General features: G+C 34.1%; 1 protein-coding gene across 1 annotated transcript in view; it reads left to right on the plus strand.

Moving 5' to 3' along the window:
- The window catches only part of TFAP2D (transcription factor AP-2 delta), a 57,633-nt gene that overhangs the window by 27,110 nt on the left and 17,763 nt on the right, over positions 1 to 12,760 (plus strand). The window contains exons 5-6 of the mRNA XM_032299658.1: positions 2,858 to 2,999; positions 10,198 to 10,311. Of these exons, the coding sequence (XP_032155549.1) occupies positions 2,858 to 2,999; positions 10,198 to 10,311 (256 nt within the window). The remainder of the gene's footprint in view (positions 1 to 2,857; positions 3,000 to 10,197; positions 10,312 to 12,760) is intronic.

The raw sequence follows: 12,760 nt of genomic DNA on the forward strand, positions 1-12,760 counted from the left end.
CTATATCCTGTTGACTAACATCTGTTGTAAAGAACTTGACTATAGATTTGACATTGTTTCTGAATACTATGTGTATTTTAATTAATGGATCCATTTATTCATTCATTCTTGGGTCCTCACACACAAAGCTTTTGTGGCATGCTATACACGTTAACTACATATCAGAGTGTCTTCACTTGCCGCTTCTTTTGACATTGCATTGCTATACATCCTATAACAATGTTGTATCGCAAGCAGGAGAAAGCAGTAAACAGAACTGAGGGAAGGAAGGATCTGGCTGTCAGTGTAAATGTAAATAGCAGCTGTCCCACTCAAACTGTTTTTAAAACTACCACACGGTGAGAGCTTTGCATAAAATGGGACAGATCTGCAAGAATCAGGTTTTAGCACAAAATTCAAGAGGCATGCTGCCATCCTCCTGCCTGTCCTGTTTTTCATCTCCCACTATTGTGCAAACAGTAAAGGAAAAAGGATCAGATAGATGGATGGATGGATGGATGATGGACAGATAGATAGACACAGACACATAGATAGATTGTCTCTGTTAAAATATTTTTTAAATATCTGTTTCAGTGTGAACAACAGCAATGTCCAGCTATGTTAATATGTGGAACTTGACCTGTTGTAAAAAGATGACAGCACTGATGGTATTATACTATTAGTTACAAAATACTTTTGAATTCTGAGGTCCATATGATTTCATCCTCTGGTCAGGTGCTATAGCATTATTTGATAGGTCAAGCTTTAAAACATTTTTACTTCCAAAGTTGTAAACTTCTCAAATAATCTCCCTTGTAAACTTCTCAAATAATCTCCCTTCTATCATTTTTCAAGCAACAGTGAGTTTCCTGTATGGCATGGCAGTGACCTTAAAACGCACACACACACAAACACACACACACACATGCCTTTGTGCCATTTCTTCTGCCAAATATTCAATATTTTCTTACCTTAAGCTGTGAGCCTCCATTAAACTGGCACTATTCAGATTAATTAATATAGAGATCCTTTCCATTTAGTTATATCATCTCTCTATTTAAAATAGAAGAAAAAACAATGATGTTTTCCACCACACAAATATTAAAATACAACTAAAGATCTGCCATTGCTCATTTGAAATATATGTGGGGAGGGGCATGATCAGAGTTTATAAAACATTAACTGTACCAATGTGTTTACTTATTGCAATACCTTTTATATTAAACTAGACTTTCTGCCAAGGCCTAGGAGAGGAGGTCTCACCTACAGTCTCAATTTTATGGTGTCAAGCAATCCTCTGGCCTCAGCCTCCTGAGTAGCTAGGTACTGCAGGCATATACCACCACATCTGACTAGTTTTTAAGTTTTTCTGGAGATGCAGTCTTGCTGTGTTGTCCAGGTTTGTCTGTAACTCCTGGACTCAAGGGATCCTCCCGTTTCTGCCTCCCAAATTGCTAGCACCTTTACTAAAGATATTTTCATTGTTATTAACTATTCCGTTTTGTATATTTGTTTTGTATATCTATAAACTTTTTCTCCTTTTTCTTCATATTATTAGCTATTTCATTTTTTTCTAGTACTTGTAATATAACATCTTGTATTATATACTGTCACCATAATAACAACAAACATGAAAAGATTATAGGTAATATTCATATAGGTACAATAAAAATAAGGTGCTACTAAGATACTTGTTGTTGCTACTATTATTGTTATGACTGTCATTTTTGTAGAGACAGGAAATCTTTGGTACTCTTTTATATTCTCCATTACTCCTAGCTAGCACTGTGCCTTGAATAAAGTAGGTGAGTAGATGCTTAGTATTAACATATATACAGTAAAACCTTTTTTAACTTTTAGGTTTAGGGGTCCATGTGAAGGTTTGCAATATAGGTAAACTATGCATCATGGGGATTTGGTGTACAGATTATTTCATCACCCAGGTAATAAGCATACCTATATAAAGAATCAGAAATTTTTCTGATTCTTTCCCGCCTCCCACTTTCCACCCTGAAGTAGGTCCCCATGTCTCTTCTTCCTCTCTTTGTGTCCATGTGTTCTCATTGTTTTGTGTTTTGGTTTTCTGTTCCTGTGGTAGTTTACTTAGGATAATGGCCTCCAGCTACTCTTGCAAAGAACATGATCTCATTCTTGTTTGTGGCTGTGTAGTATTCCATGATATATACATGCTACATTTTGTTTAGAAAACTTGACTTAAAAAAAAAAATGTTTAGTGGCCAGGTAAGATTTGCCTTGATTAAGCTTTAAAAATACGATTGTTTTTCCAGATTGATTTTCATCAGTTACTTTGCTGGGAAGCCATTTTTACTCCATTTCTTAAAAATTTACTTGGGTTTAGAATTTTGTGAGGGAACAAAAGTTATTCTTGATTTTCCAAAAAAGTGCTCCAACTTCCTTGAAAAGTTATCTGAACCCTTTGCTTATATTTTAATAGGTCTCATGGAAAAGACATCTGAATAGTTTAGATTCACTGAGAATGGGTTGTAGGTTCAGCAGCCACAAAATGACTTGTCCCTGGGGCTATTTCACTTGTGAATCATGTGTAAAACCTTGGAAGTCAGTCTGATCCAATGGCCAGAGCCATAAGGGGAGTCAACACTTCTGTGTTTCTGTTTTTTTCCCCTCAATTTTCCACGTATCTCTGGCTGCTAAGTCACTTCTCTGTTCCTCAATTTCCCCTCATTCTTCCTTATTACCTCCCTCCCTCTCCCCAAAAAAGGTCATTTTTCTTGAATAGTTTAAGTAGGAAATGATTTGTCTGACCACTGCCAGGAGTGAGGCTTGAGCAAAATGTAAGACACTACTGTGGTTAAGGTTGGATGCTGGTGAGAAACTCACTTGTGTTATTTGCCAACAGGAGAGGCTTTGCACTTGGCTCGGGATTTTGGCTACACTTGTGAAACAGAGTTTCCAGCCAAAGCAGTAGGAGAACATCTTGCCAGACAACATATGGAACAGAAAGAACAGACAGCAAGAAAAAAGATGATCCTGGCGACCAAGTAAGCAGAATGGGGAAACCTCTGTGTGCTTTCATCTTCAGCTTTTTAAATTTTCTTTGAATGAGGAAAACAGTCTAGAAGGCACCTGTTCTCTAAAACAAGGCAGGTCTTACACACCAGCAGCTAAATATATTAAACAAGGACTTCTACCCTTTGGTGCCTATGACAAAGTTTACAAACTATCCTTGATTAGTGATGAAGCTGTCATTGAAACTGATGAAAGTTTTTGGAAAACCTCTCCAGAATATGCAGAAATCCCTTGGAGAAAAACGTTTAGGAAACGTAGATCCCAGGCAAATATGCCTTTGGTTGCTATGTAATTTGCTCTAAGGCACTCATTTTGCCTTAATAAATGAGGGTAAAGATCTCAAAACACCATAAATGTTTGGGGAATGTGACAGAAGATGAGGTCACAGATTGGTGAGGGCTACCAGGGAGACCTCTGGGACTGAGGATCAACATGAGTGCCCCCATCCTCTCTTGTGTGTGTGTAAGCATATCATCCTTGTACTGCCTCATAGTGGTATTGTCTTTTTTTTTTTTTTAAGTATAATGTATTTCAAAGCTTCTGGAAACTGTAAAAAGCCTAATTAAAATAATGAGGAAAATGATATAGACAAATTTGACATCACAATAGGAAAGGTGGAAGCTTGCATAGATGACTTTTAAATTCCCTGACATTTAAAAGTTCTTTGATAATAAATAAGAACACTACCATTTTTTTAATGAATTTATTTTATTGCATTTTAGGTTTTGGGGTACATGTGAAGAACATGCAAAATTGTTGCATAGGTACACACGTGGCAGTGTGATTTGCTGCCTTCCTCCCCATCACCTACATCTGGCATTTCTCCCCTTGCTATCTCTCCCCAGCTCCCCACCCCCCACCGTCCCTCCCCTATTTCCCCCCAACTGACCCCAGTGTAGAACACTACCATTTATTGTGTAAAAACCCAGCAGAACAGCAGGTAGCACTGCAAGTTATAGTCAAAAGTTTTAGAGGAAAATCCTTCAGGTAGTAACTAATTCTTGCTATCCTCTCTTTACCGAAATAAGTTATTTCTGCATTTAGGCCATTAAGAATCTTAAATAATTTTTAATTCTATAATCAGATTTTAGAACTTATAGTTCCAGCTGGTTAAACTGTCAATTATAAATTAATTTTTTATTCAGGGAAAAGTATTTTTTGTTTGTTTATTTGGTTGGTTGTTTGTTTGAGACAGGGTCTCACTCTGTCACCCAGGCTGGAATACAGCGGCACAATCATGGCTCACTGTAGCCTCACCTTCACCAGGTTCATGTAATCCTCCTACCTCAGCCTCCTGAGTAGCTGAGACTACAGGCATGAGCCACCACACCCAACTGGTTTTTGTATTTTTTTGTAAAGATGCATTTTTGCCATGTTGCCCAGGCTGGTCTCAAACTCCTGGGTTCAAGCAATCTGCCCTCTTTGGCCTCCCAAAGGGCTAGATCACAGGCAAGAGCCACGATGTCCAGCCTTAGGGAAAACTTTTTAAGAGAAAACCTAGGGCAGATAATATTAAAAACATTGCTTCTTAGAAACTGATAAAAAGTAATTATTTAATGCCTTTACAACATACTGGCTAAAATTTTAATTGGCTCAAAATGAATAAAACCAAAACTGAATATTCTCTTTTCTACCAGCTTCTAATGTAACATAGGCCTTTTTACAAATTTAAGAAGTATATGGGATACTTACCATCTCACTGGTTTGTCCAAGACACTTGAGTCCCTTCATTGGGGTTTATGTACTGCTGTGGCTATCAGATCTGTTTAGATTTAGAATTGTATTTATGCCATTCTGAAAGTACTAGATTATCACATCTTGTCCCAAAGAGAAGAAAAACAAAAGTTGGTGGCAGAAGGAATAGAGAAAAAGCAAAACAAGATTAAGGGAAAAGGAATAGCAGAAAGAGAGAATGAAGAAAATTTTAAGTTCAAGTGTTTCTCTTTCTATTGGTTTAGATTTAAAATTGTATTTATCTATGAGAAATAGATAAATAGAAAGAGAAAGAAAATTATGAGGCAGGTATAAAGCTTGAACTTAAAATCTGGGAATAAATTTTGTGATGTGGAAGCCCCTGAAAACTTGCTAATCAAAAGACCTAAATCTGAACCTTTTGTATAGTTTGTCTTCTGGGAGTCGTTATCTCTGCCTTGTACTGTTTTCCTTTTCCAAATAATTTCTTGACTAAATTTATTTTCTGAATAATTTGAGTCATGTTTCAGTTTCTCCAGAAGGAGCTGAAAGCACCTATAGTTAGTTCGTTTGAATCCTTTATATTACCTTAGCATAAAGACAAAGACTCATTACAGATCAAGAGAATTATCCAGTACTAGCACCATATATCTCCCAGGTGTTTCCATAGCATATCATCCTAGCTGGCAAGATCATGCAAATTTACCAATGCACATATCCATGTGAATTTTACTGTTATCCCAAAATACAAATTTCTAGGAGAAAACATCTTTATTTTTTCTACCCCAAAATGACTTGGTTGTGGTTTTATCATGCATATTCAAAGACTTTTACTCCTTGATTCAGAGAAACAGTTCTCCTCTACTCTCTGCTGCAGGAATTGTTTTGTAACTATTCATCACTACCATCATCAACACAATAAATATAATTCCTATTTTCTTGCAGATTCCCATCATTCTGTTGAAGTGTGCAATAGTCTTTGAGTACATTCAAATTGGCTCTGAGATTTTGTTTTATCAGAAGCAAATGCTAGAAAAATTTGAGAGAAATCAGAAGAATGCATCCATATTTGTCAAAGTTATACTAAGACATCTATTTTTGAATAGAGTATTTGGCCAGGTAGTAGTGTTTTCCTTTCGCCTGGGATCTGCGTAACCTATGTTATTTTGGGTGATATTTTGAACTTTGAGTTCATAAAATATTGTGAGAACATGTAATTTTCTTTTACCTGTCTGCTTATAGCTGCACATTTGCAGACTGTTAAATGTCAAGCAAGAATTGAGTGTACTTGTTTCAATTAACTTATTTTACAAAAGACTAAATAGGCATAAATATCTGAAAATTAAAATACAGCTTTATAATTTTTTATTTTTGTTAGGTATATGCATCCTATCTTCTTATTGGACTATATGAAATAAAAATCAAAGAATCAGAGACTGTGTAGTTATAGCAAACACGGGCAATGTAACCACTAATCACTATAACTACATAAATTAGGGATGTGTAGAAATAATATCCTTTTTTGTGCAACATATGAATGGACCCAACATGTGTTCTGAGAAGTTTCTAATTTTCCACTAATAGTAAAGCATTGGATATTTTCTTCAATTAAAATGCTAAAAGTTAATATTAAGTAGCCTACAGGGATATTCATTATAGCCTAGTCAGTTCACCTTTCTTCATAAGACTTGGACAACTTTATAAAAAAAATACCTAAAATCTAAAATCTTAAATTTATGGAATGAGAGATCTAATTGCTGATCTGTGTTGTCAGATTGGCCTACATATTTTTTTAAACCTTCATGAATAACAGATTCAGTTGTCTTTTAGTATATTGCCAAGTATACAGTTGTATAAAGAGCTTATTGATTGTGTCATTAGTCTTCTAATTCCTCTTTATTTCTAGTGTTTTGTTAATTAAATATTTTGATGTTATTTAGACATTTAGGTGAAAGAATAGAAACTGAAACATATTTTGAATTCTAAAATGAGTCAGACAAAACATTTGTTTATTTGGTTAATAGAAAACATATTTAAACCTTTTAATTGAATTTAGTACTAAATGTGTCTAACATTCGATCTGCATTAAGGTAAAGCAGAATAGTTAACAACTTTTGGTGTTACCATAATATTAATCATCTAAAAGTGAAACATAGAACTTGGATTTCAGACATCAGCTGAAAACTTACATCCTTAAGGACAATGATGTAAGTGATAAAGTTAAAATGTATGATTCATTGAAAGTCATCTTATGTTACCTAATTCATAATATAACGTTTTGTTTTGAGACCTAAGATTGTTTCTTTTTGTAGTTTTATAAATAAAAATTTAAATAAGAATGAAACTAGTCATAAAATCATAATTCTTTAAGTGCCATAATGAGATGATGATGGTAATTGCCTAGGGGGAATCTACAGAATTGTCGTCTGTTTTCAAGTCTAGAAGCTTGAAAGTGAGTGAGATAAGCTGTAGAGTTAAATATAAAAGGGGGAGAATTCTAATATTACTCCTGGTAGAACTTCATGTGTGATTTATTTAGCGTGAGTTAAATTTTTCCACCTCTTTAGAGTTTTCTCATTTCTTCATCCATTTTATTATAACTTGCTGTATTATTTATATAGGAACAAAGTTAATTTGTCAGCTTATAACTTTATTCCATTATCCAATTAATTCTGATATTATACCACAATAACTAATGTTTAAATCTTTATTTCAATGTTTTAAAATTTATTTTAAACTGATAGAAAACTAGAAGACTGATCTAAAATCAACACCAATCTTTCTTTGTAAGAACGGATTATAATGATGGCCTGCCATACAGTAATTTATAAATGATAGCATGAGGCTACATTTAAGATTTTAGTTAGAAATTTTCATAACAAAGATAACAAATCTAATTCTATTAAATAACACAAAGCGTAACAGATTATGATACCCTCCTCAATATGGCACCAAACACTTAGATGAAGTTGCATTCATCAATTAAAATATGGGCAATACACCTAAAAATGGGCATATTTCATAAAGCAATTGAGTCTAACAACAGAAAACGTGAGTTCAGAAGAAACCTCAGTAAGAGTAGAAACACACAGTTGTTAAAAGCATGCATGCAGATGCTGCATCTCAGAGATCCAACTGGCCTTTTAGAAAGGGGATATGGAAAAAAAGAAAGAAAAAGAAAATACCAAACAAACCTAAGTTGAGGAACATTCTAAAAAATAATTGACCAGTACTCCTCAAAAGCATTAATGAAAGATGACAAATGACTGAGGAACTGTCAAAGACTGGATCAGGCTAAGGATGCATGATAAACCAAATGCAATATAGAATCCTAAATGAGATACTATAACATTGATGGAAAGAACATTTATGGAGAAACTAAATTTAAGTCCATATAAAATCTGTAGTTTAATAGCATTGTGCGTATAGTAGTTTCTTAGAGATAAGTGCATTGGTTATGTAAGATGTTAACACAGTGGAAACTCAATGAAGGGTACATGGAAACTCTCTGTACTGTTTTTTGTTTTTTTTTTTTCAATTTTCCTAACATGATCTTAAAAGAAAAAGGAAAAAAAAAAACAGAAAGGGGATATATGGAGTATCCTATTTCACTGCAGCAGATAAGGACTTTGTTTTTCCTATCTCTGGCTCTTTTTTACTTTCATCTGTGTCCTGCAAACATGAATAAGGCAATTTTGAACACTGGCATTAAACCAGACCCTCACTGTTCATTTTAAAAAATCATAAGCAATCTGTGGTGCAATTCAATAAATTTTAGATACCTGATTAAGAAGTCTCCACTGATCTTAACTCAGTGATCAATTTTTGTACTTCAAGAAATGTCACTTTTTAGTACTCATTTGTTAATGACACAAATGCCTTGCCGCAGAATAATGGCCGGGTCCACATTCACTAGGAATAATTTGAGCCTTCTGTACCAGTCTTTGGTTACATTGATAATCAAAGTCAGGGCTACATTGTTACATTTTGTGACTGCCTATTGTAGAATCAGACAAAAAACCTAATTATTATATTATCCCTTGATTATGGAGTCGGAGTTGCCTCACTTTAGATAATGGATTCTTTTAAGCAATTCCTTAGCAATCCTTTACTTTTTAGAGACTGGATTAATTTAGTGTTTTGTTGTTAAAAAACAAAAAGAAAAAAAACTTCTCTCTGTATAGTGTATTCTGCTTCTTTAGAATTATATCATTTGGACTGTACATCACAATGGCTTTATTGGTTTTTTTCCACACGAAAGTTTTTAGTTTATTAAGCTTCTCGTGAAAAATGCACAATGGCCAGAGATAACATCATTGCAGCACCTTTACCCCTTCGGCTGTGATCCAATCTCCAGGTCACTTTTTGCCAGCACCAGCATTGGCCTTTGCGGTCCCCCTGACTTTCTTCATTCTGTTCCTGCGTTCCTTTCATTGCTTTCTTGAGGTCTTTTTCTTCTCATATAGGCCATGTCTTGCAAGTCTATGTTTGGGTTCATTTTTCTTTGCATAATCCAGGGAATCATAAATCATGCCAAAGCCAGTTGTCTTGCCACCACCAAAATGAGTTCTGAACCCAAATACGAAGATGACATCCGGTGTGGTCTTGTACATTTTAGCTAGTTTTTCCTGAGTTTCCATCTTAGGCACTGCTGCCTTCCCAGGGCGAAGGACATCAATGACCATTTGTTTCCTCTGAGGTAGTTGGTTGGTCATGAACTTTCTAGTGCAGATAGTTACTGTGTTGTTCATGATGGCAGCCTATCCTCAGACAGTCAGGGAGTAAAAGAGAGCCCAAGGGCTGTATTGTTGCATGGTAATACTGTAATTAAATTGAAATCAATGACCAGAAACCACAACCATTTAAAGCAAAAAATGAAGTAGAAAAGTGACCTTGAGGGTACTTTTTGCAAGAAATTAGCTTACATGGAACATAATATAACCATTTTTGTGGGGCTAATGAACTAAATTATGGGTGATTATCTGCTTCAACTGTTAAGAGATATAAAATTAGTCCTTAAGAATCTGAATTCTAATGCAATATTGGGAAAAAAGGATTTTCTAAAGTCTGTTTGAATCATGGCTCTGAAGTAAGACTGTGACTTTAATTAAATTTGTTTACTCATATAATGTCTAAAACAATCACATTTCAATTAAAAAGATTATTGTGATCATTTCAAATGGGGTTTCCCTTATACTGAGGTTAATCTATGAATAGTCATCTTAAAAATGAACATGGTCTTATCAGTGTTCATGGATTGTTTGAAATGTTGTATGATTATCCTGTAACCACTGAGAGCAAAGTCACCTCAACTGTGAACCTCAACTGTATGCTGCGAATGGAACTTTTGAGGTTGCTTTATGAAATGTTATGTAGACTTCTTTTAAGAGAGAGAACAAACCTTTGGTTAAATATCATGGCATGAAATTAAAGCCCAATTTCAAAAGTCTGATTTTAAATTTGATTCTTTTATTTTAGACAGATCTGTAAAGAATTCCAAGACCTCTTGAGCCAAGATAGATCACCACTGGGATCCTCCAGACCTACTCCAATTCTAGACCTTGACATCCAGAGACATTTAACACATTTCAGGTAAGACTGGTTTTTCAGTTTGCTCAAATTTTTTTACTAACCCAGATTCTTGTATTCCTATCACAGTTCTATTTAGAGATATCACCTATATATTTATATGGTGGCTGTTCTAGTCTTTTCAGATGGGCTATAACAAAATACCTTAGACTAGGTAATTTATAAACAACAGAAATATATTGTTTACAGTTCTGAGGACTGGGAAGTCTGAGATTAAGGTGCCAGCAGTTTTAGTGTCGATGAAGCCTTGCTCTCTGCTTCAGAGATGGCACAGTCTCACTTTTCTCCCATATGACGAAAGAAGCAAACAAGATCCCTTGGGCTTTATAAGGGCACTAATCCTATTCATGAGGATTCTGCTCTCATAAGCTAATCACCTTCTAAAGACTCCATTTAATACTATTGCATTGGGATTAGGTCTCAGTATATGAATTTGGAGTGGGGTGAGGGGGACACATGTATTCAGACCATAGCAGTGATTGACTGAATTTTTTGAAAATCCAAGCTTATAAAATCAAACTGAGAATAACAATGCATGAAGCATTTTAGATTGGAAAATTTTATATGTTTATGCATTGTTAGGAAATAATTATTTTATAAAAGTGAACATTATTATTTTAAATAATACTTAGCACTTTGGGTTGAAGGTTCTGAAATCTTTTAAATAATTCTTTATCTTGGTGACATAAATTGTTTAATGGAAAGACCCCATGACAGAAGTTAATAGGATATCACTGACTGATTTTCCAGAAGTATGTTAATAGTTTCTATGTGATTAGAAACTGCAAATGGTTTTTAAGTTAGATCACACAAAAGCATGAAATGTATTATTGGAAGCACGTTTTATATTCCATTTTCTGATGTGTTTTGAGAATGAAGAAAATATTTTGTTTTCTGGTTAATTTATTCCCCAGATGGAATGTGAGAAAGAACATAGTAATTACTCAGGTCTCTTACAGTTTTAAAATTCTAGAATTGTAATGCCTGCATGATAGGCGTCTCATCAGTATAAAATATTGTATCATCTCTTAGTTATTATCATTTAGTTAAACAATGATAAGGAAAGACTAATACATTTTAAATATGAAAATGCTTTCCATATCTGTCAAAAATGTAAGGCTGTTGAGGAGGGTACTTTAGTATATAAAGTGACAAGTGTTTAAGTAAGTTAAAATTTAGTTTGCAACATCAGAGACAGTTAAATAGAATATTTTACAATATGCCACAAGTTTCCTCAAGATACAATAGACATACATCTCTGATGACTCACCTTAGGATTTATCTTCCCAAAATGCACAAAATGTAGGATATATTTCACAGGGCTTCTCTTCTATCACTCAGTTGAGCTAGTGATAATGATAGGAAGTATAGTAAAATTGGGAGAAAATAAAATGCCCAAGAGTTACGAGCAAAATATTTTGGACTCAAAACCTTTTCAAATCCTTGTATATGTGAGCCCTTATATATATGAGCTGGGTTGTTTGGGGTAACATACACATTCATTCCAAACCTTTATTTCCTCAGCTTTAAATGGGATAAGAACACCTCCATTATATGATCATATGTGAGCTAAAATGAGAGAAAGAATATAAAGTAAGCATTCAGTAAATGACGTATTATTTGCCTTCACCACTGATCCAAGTTTAAATTTGTCTCTAGCATTATATCTACACAAATATTTTTCATATTTTTGTTTGTGTGCACAATAAAGGGATTTACAGTTTTTGCAAAAGATCAACTTAGACCTTAATAATTTTTATTGAGATTTGATTCTGGATTTAAAGAAATTTATTAAATTACAAATTTACTCTGAGAAGGAGCATACTATTAAAGTACAGAGAACTGAGACTCTGTCATGTGTACTAGATTATTTCCAATTACAAATGCTGAGGCCTTCCTCAGATAGTAAGCTGTCCTTTTTACACTCAAAACAAAATAGAACATCAGTCAAACATCAGCTACTGTGTGAAATAAATAGGCAAAACATTTGTTTTCTTAGCACAGGCACAACTTGCTGATTTGTTAATACATTAGTCAGTCGCCAACTTAGTGCCAGAGAACTCTTCAGAGAAAACTCACTTCAAAACGAACATTTTCTTTGTGGGCTTTACATGCTCTTATTTACCTCTCCATACAGAATATGGGAACAAGCTGGTGTTACTCGAAGTGCAGCTAAATATATGGTAAATGGCTATCCTTGCCCCTAGTGGAAAAAAAAGTAAGATTATATTGGGGGTAATTATATACATTTTCAGATTCTCAATCACAATTTCAAGTATAACCATATCTTAAAACTTTCTTACACTGCATATTTACTTATAATTGTATCATCTATAAAATGTTGGTATTATTTATATATTGAATATTTTGAATATTAGAAAGTTATGATTTCCCATTATTATACTTTTTAAATGTTTGCCAGAATTTTTATTTATTTTTCTTTAATTATGAC

The sequence above is a fragment of the Sapajus apella genome, unplaced genomic scaffold (assembly GCF_009761245.1).
Source record: "Sapajus apella isolate SASKATOON/1434 unplaced genomic scaffold, GSC_monkey_1.0 scaffold41, whole genome shotgun sequence".
NCBI lineage: Eukaryota > Metazoa > Chordata > Mammalia > Primates > Cebidae > Sapajus > Sapajus apella.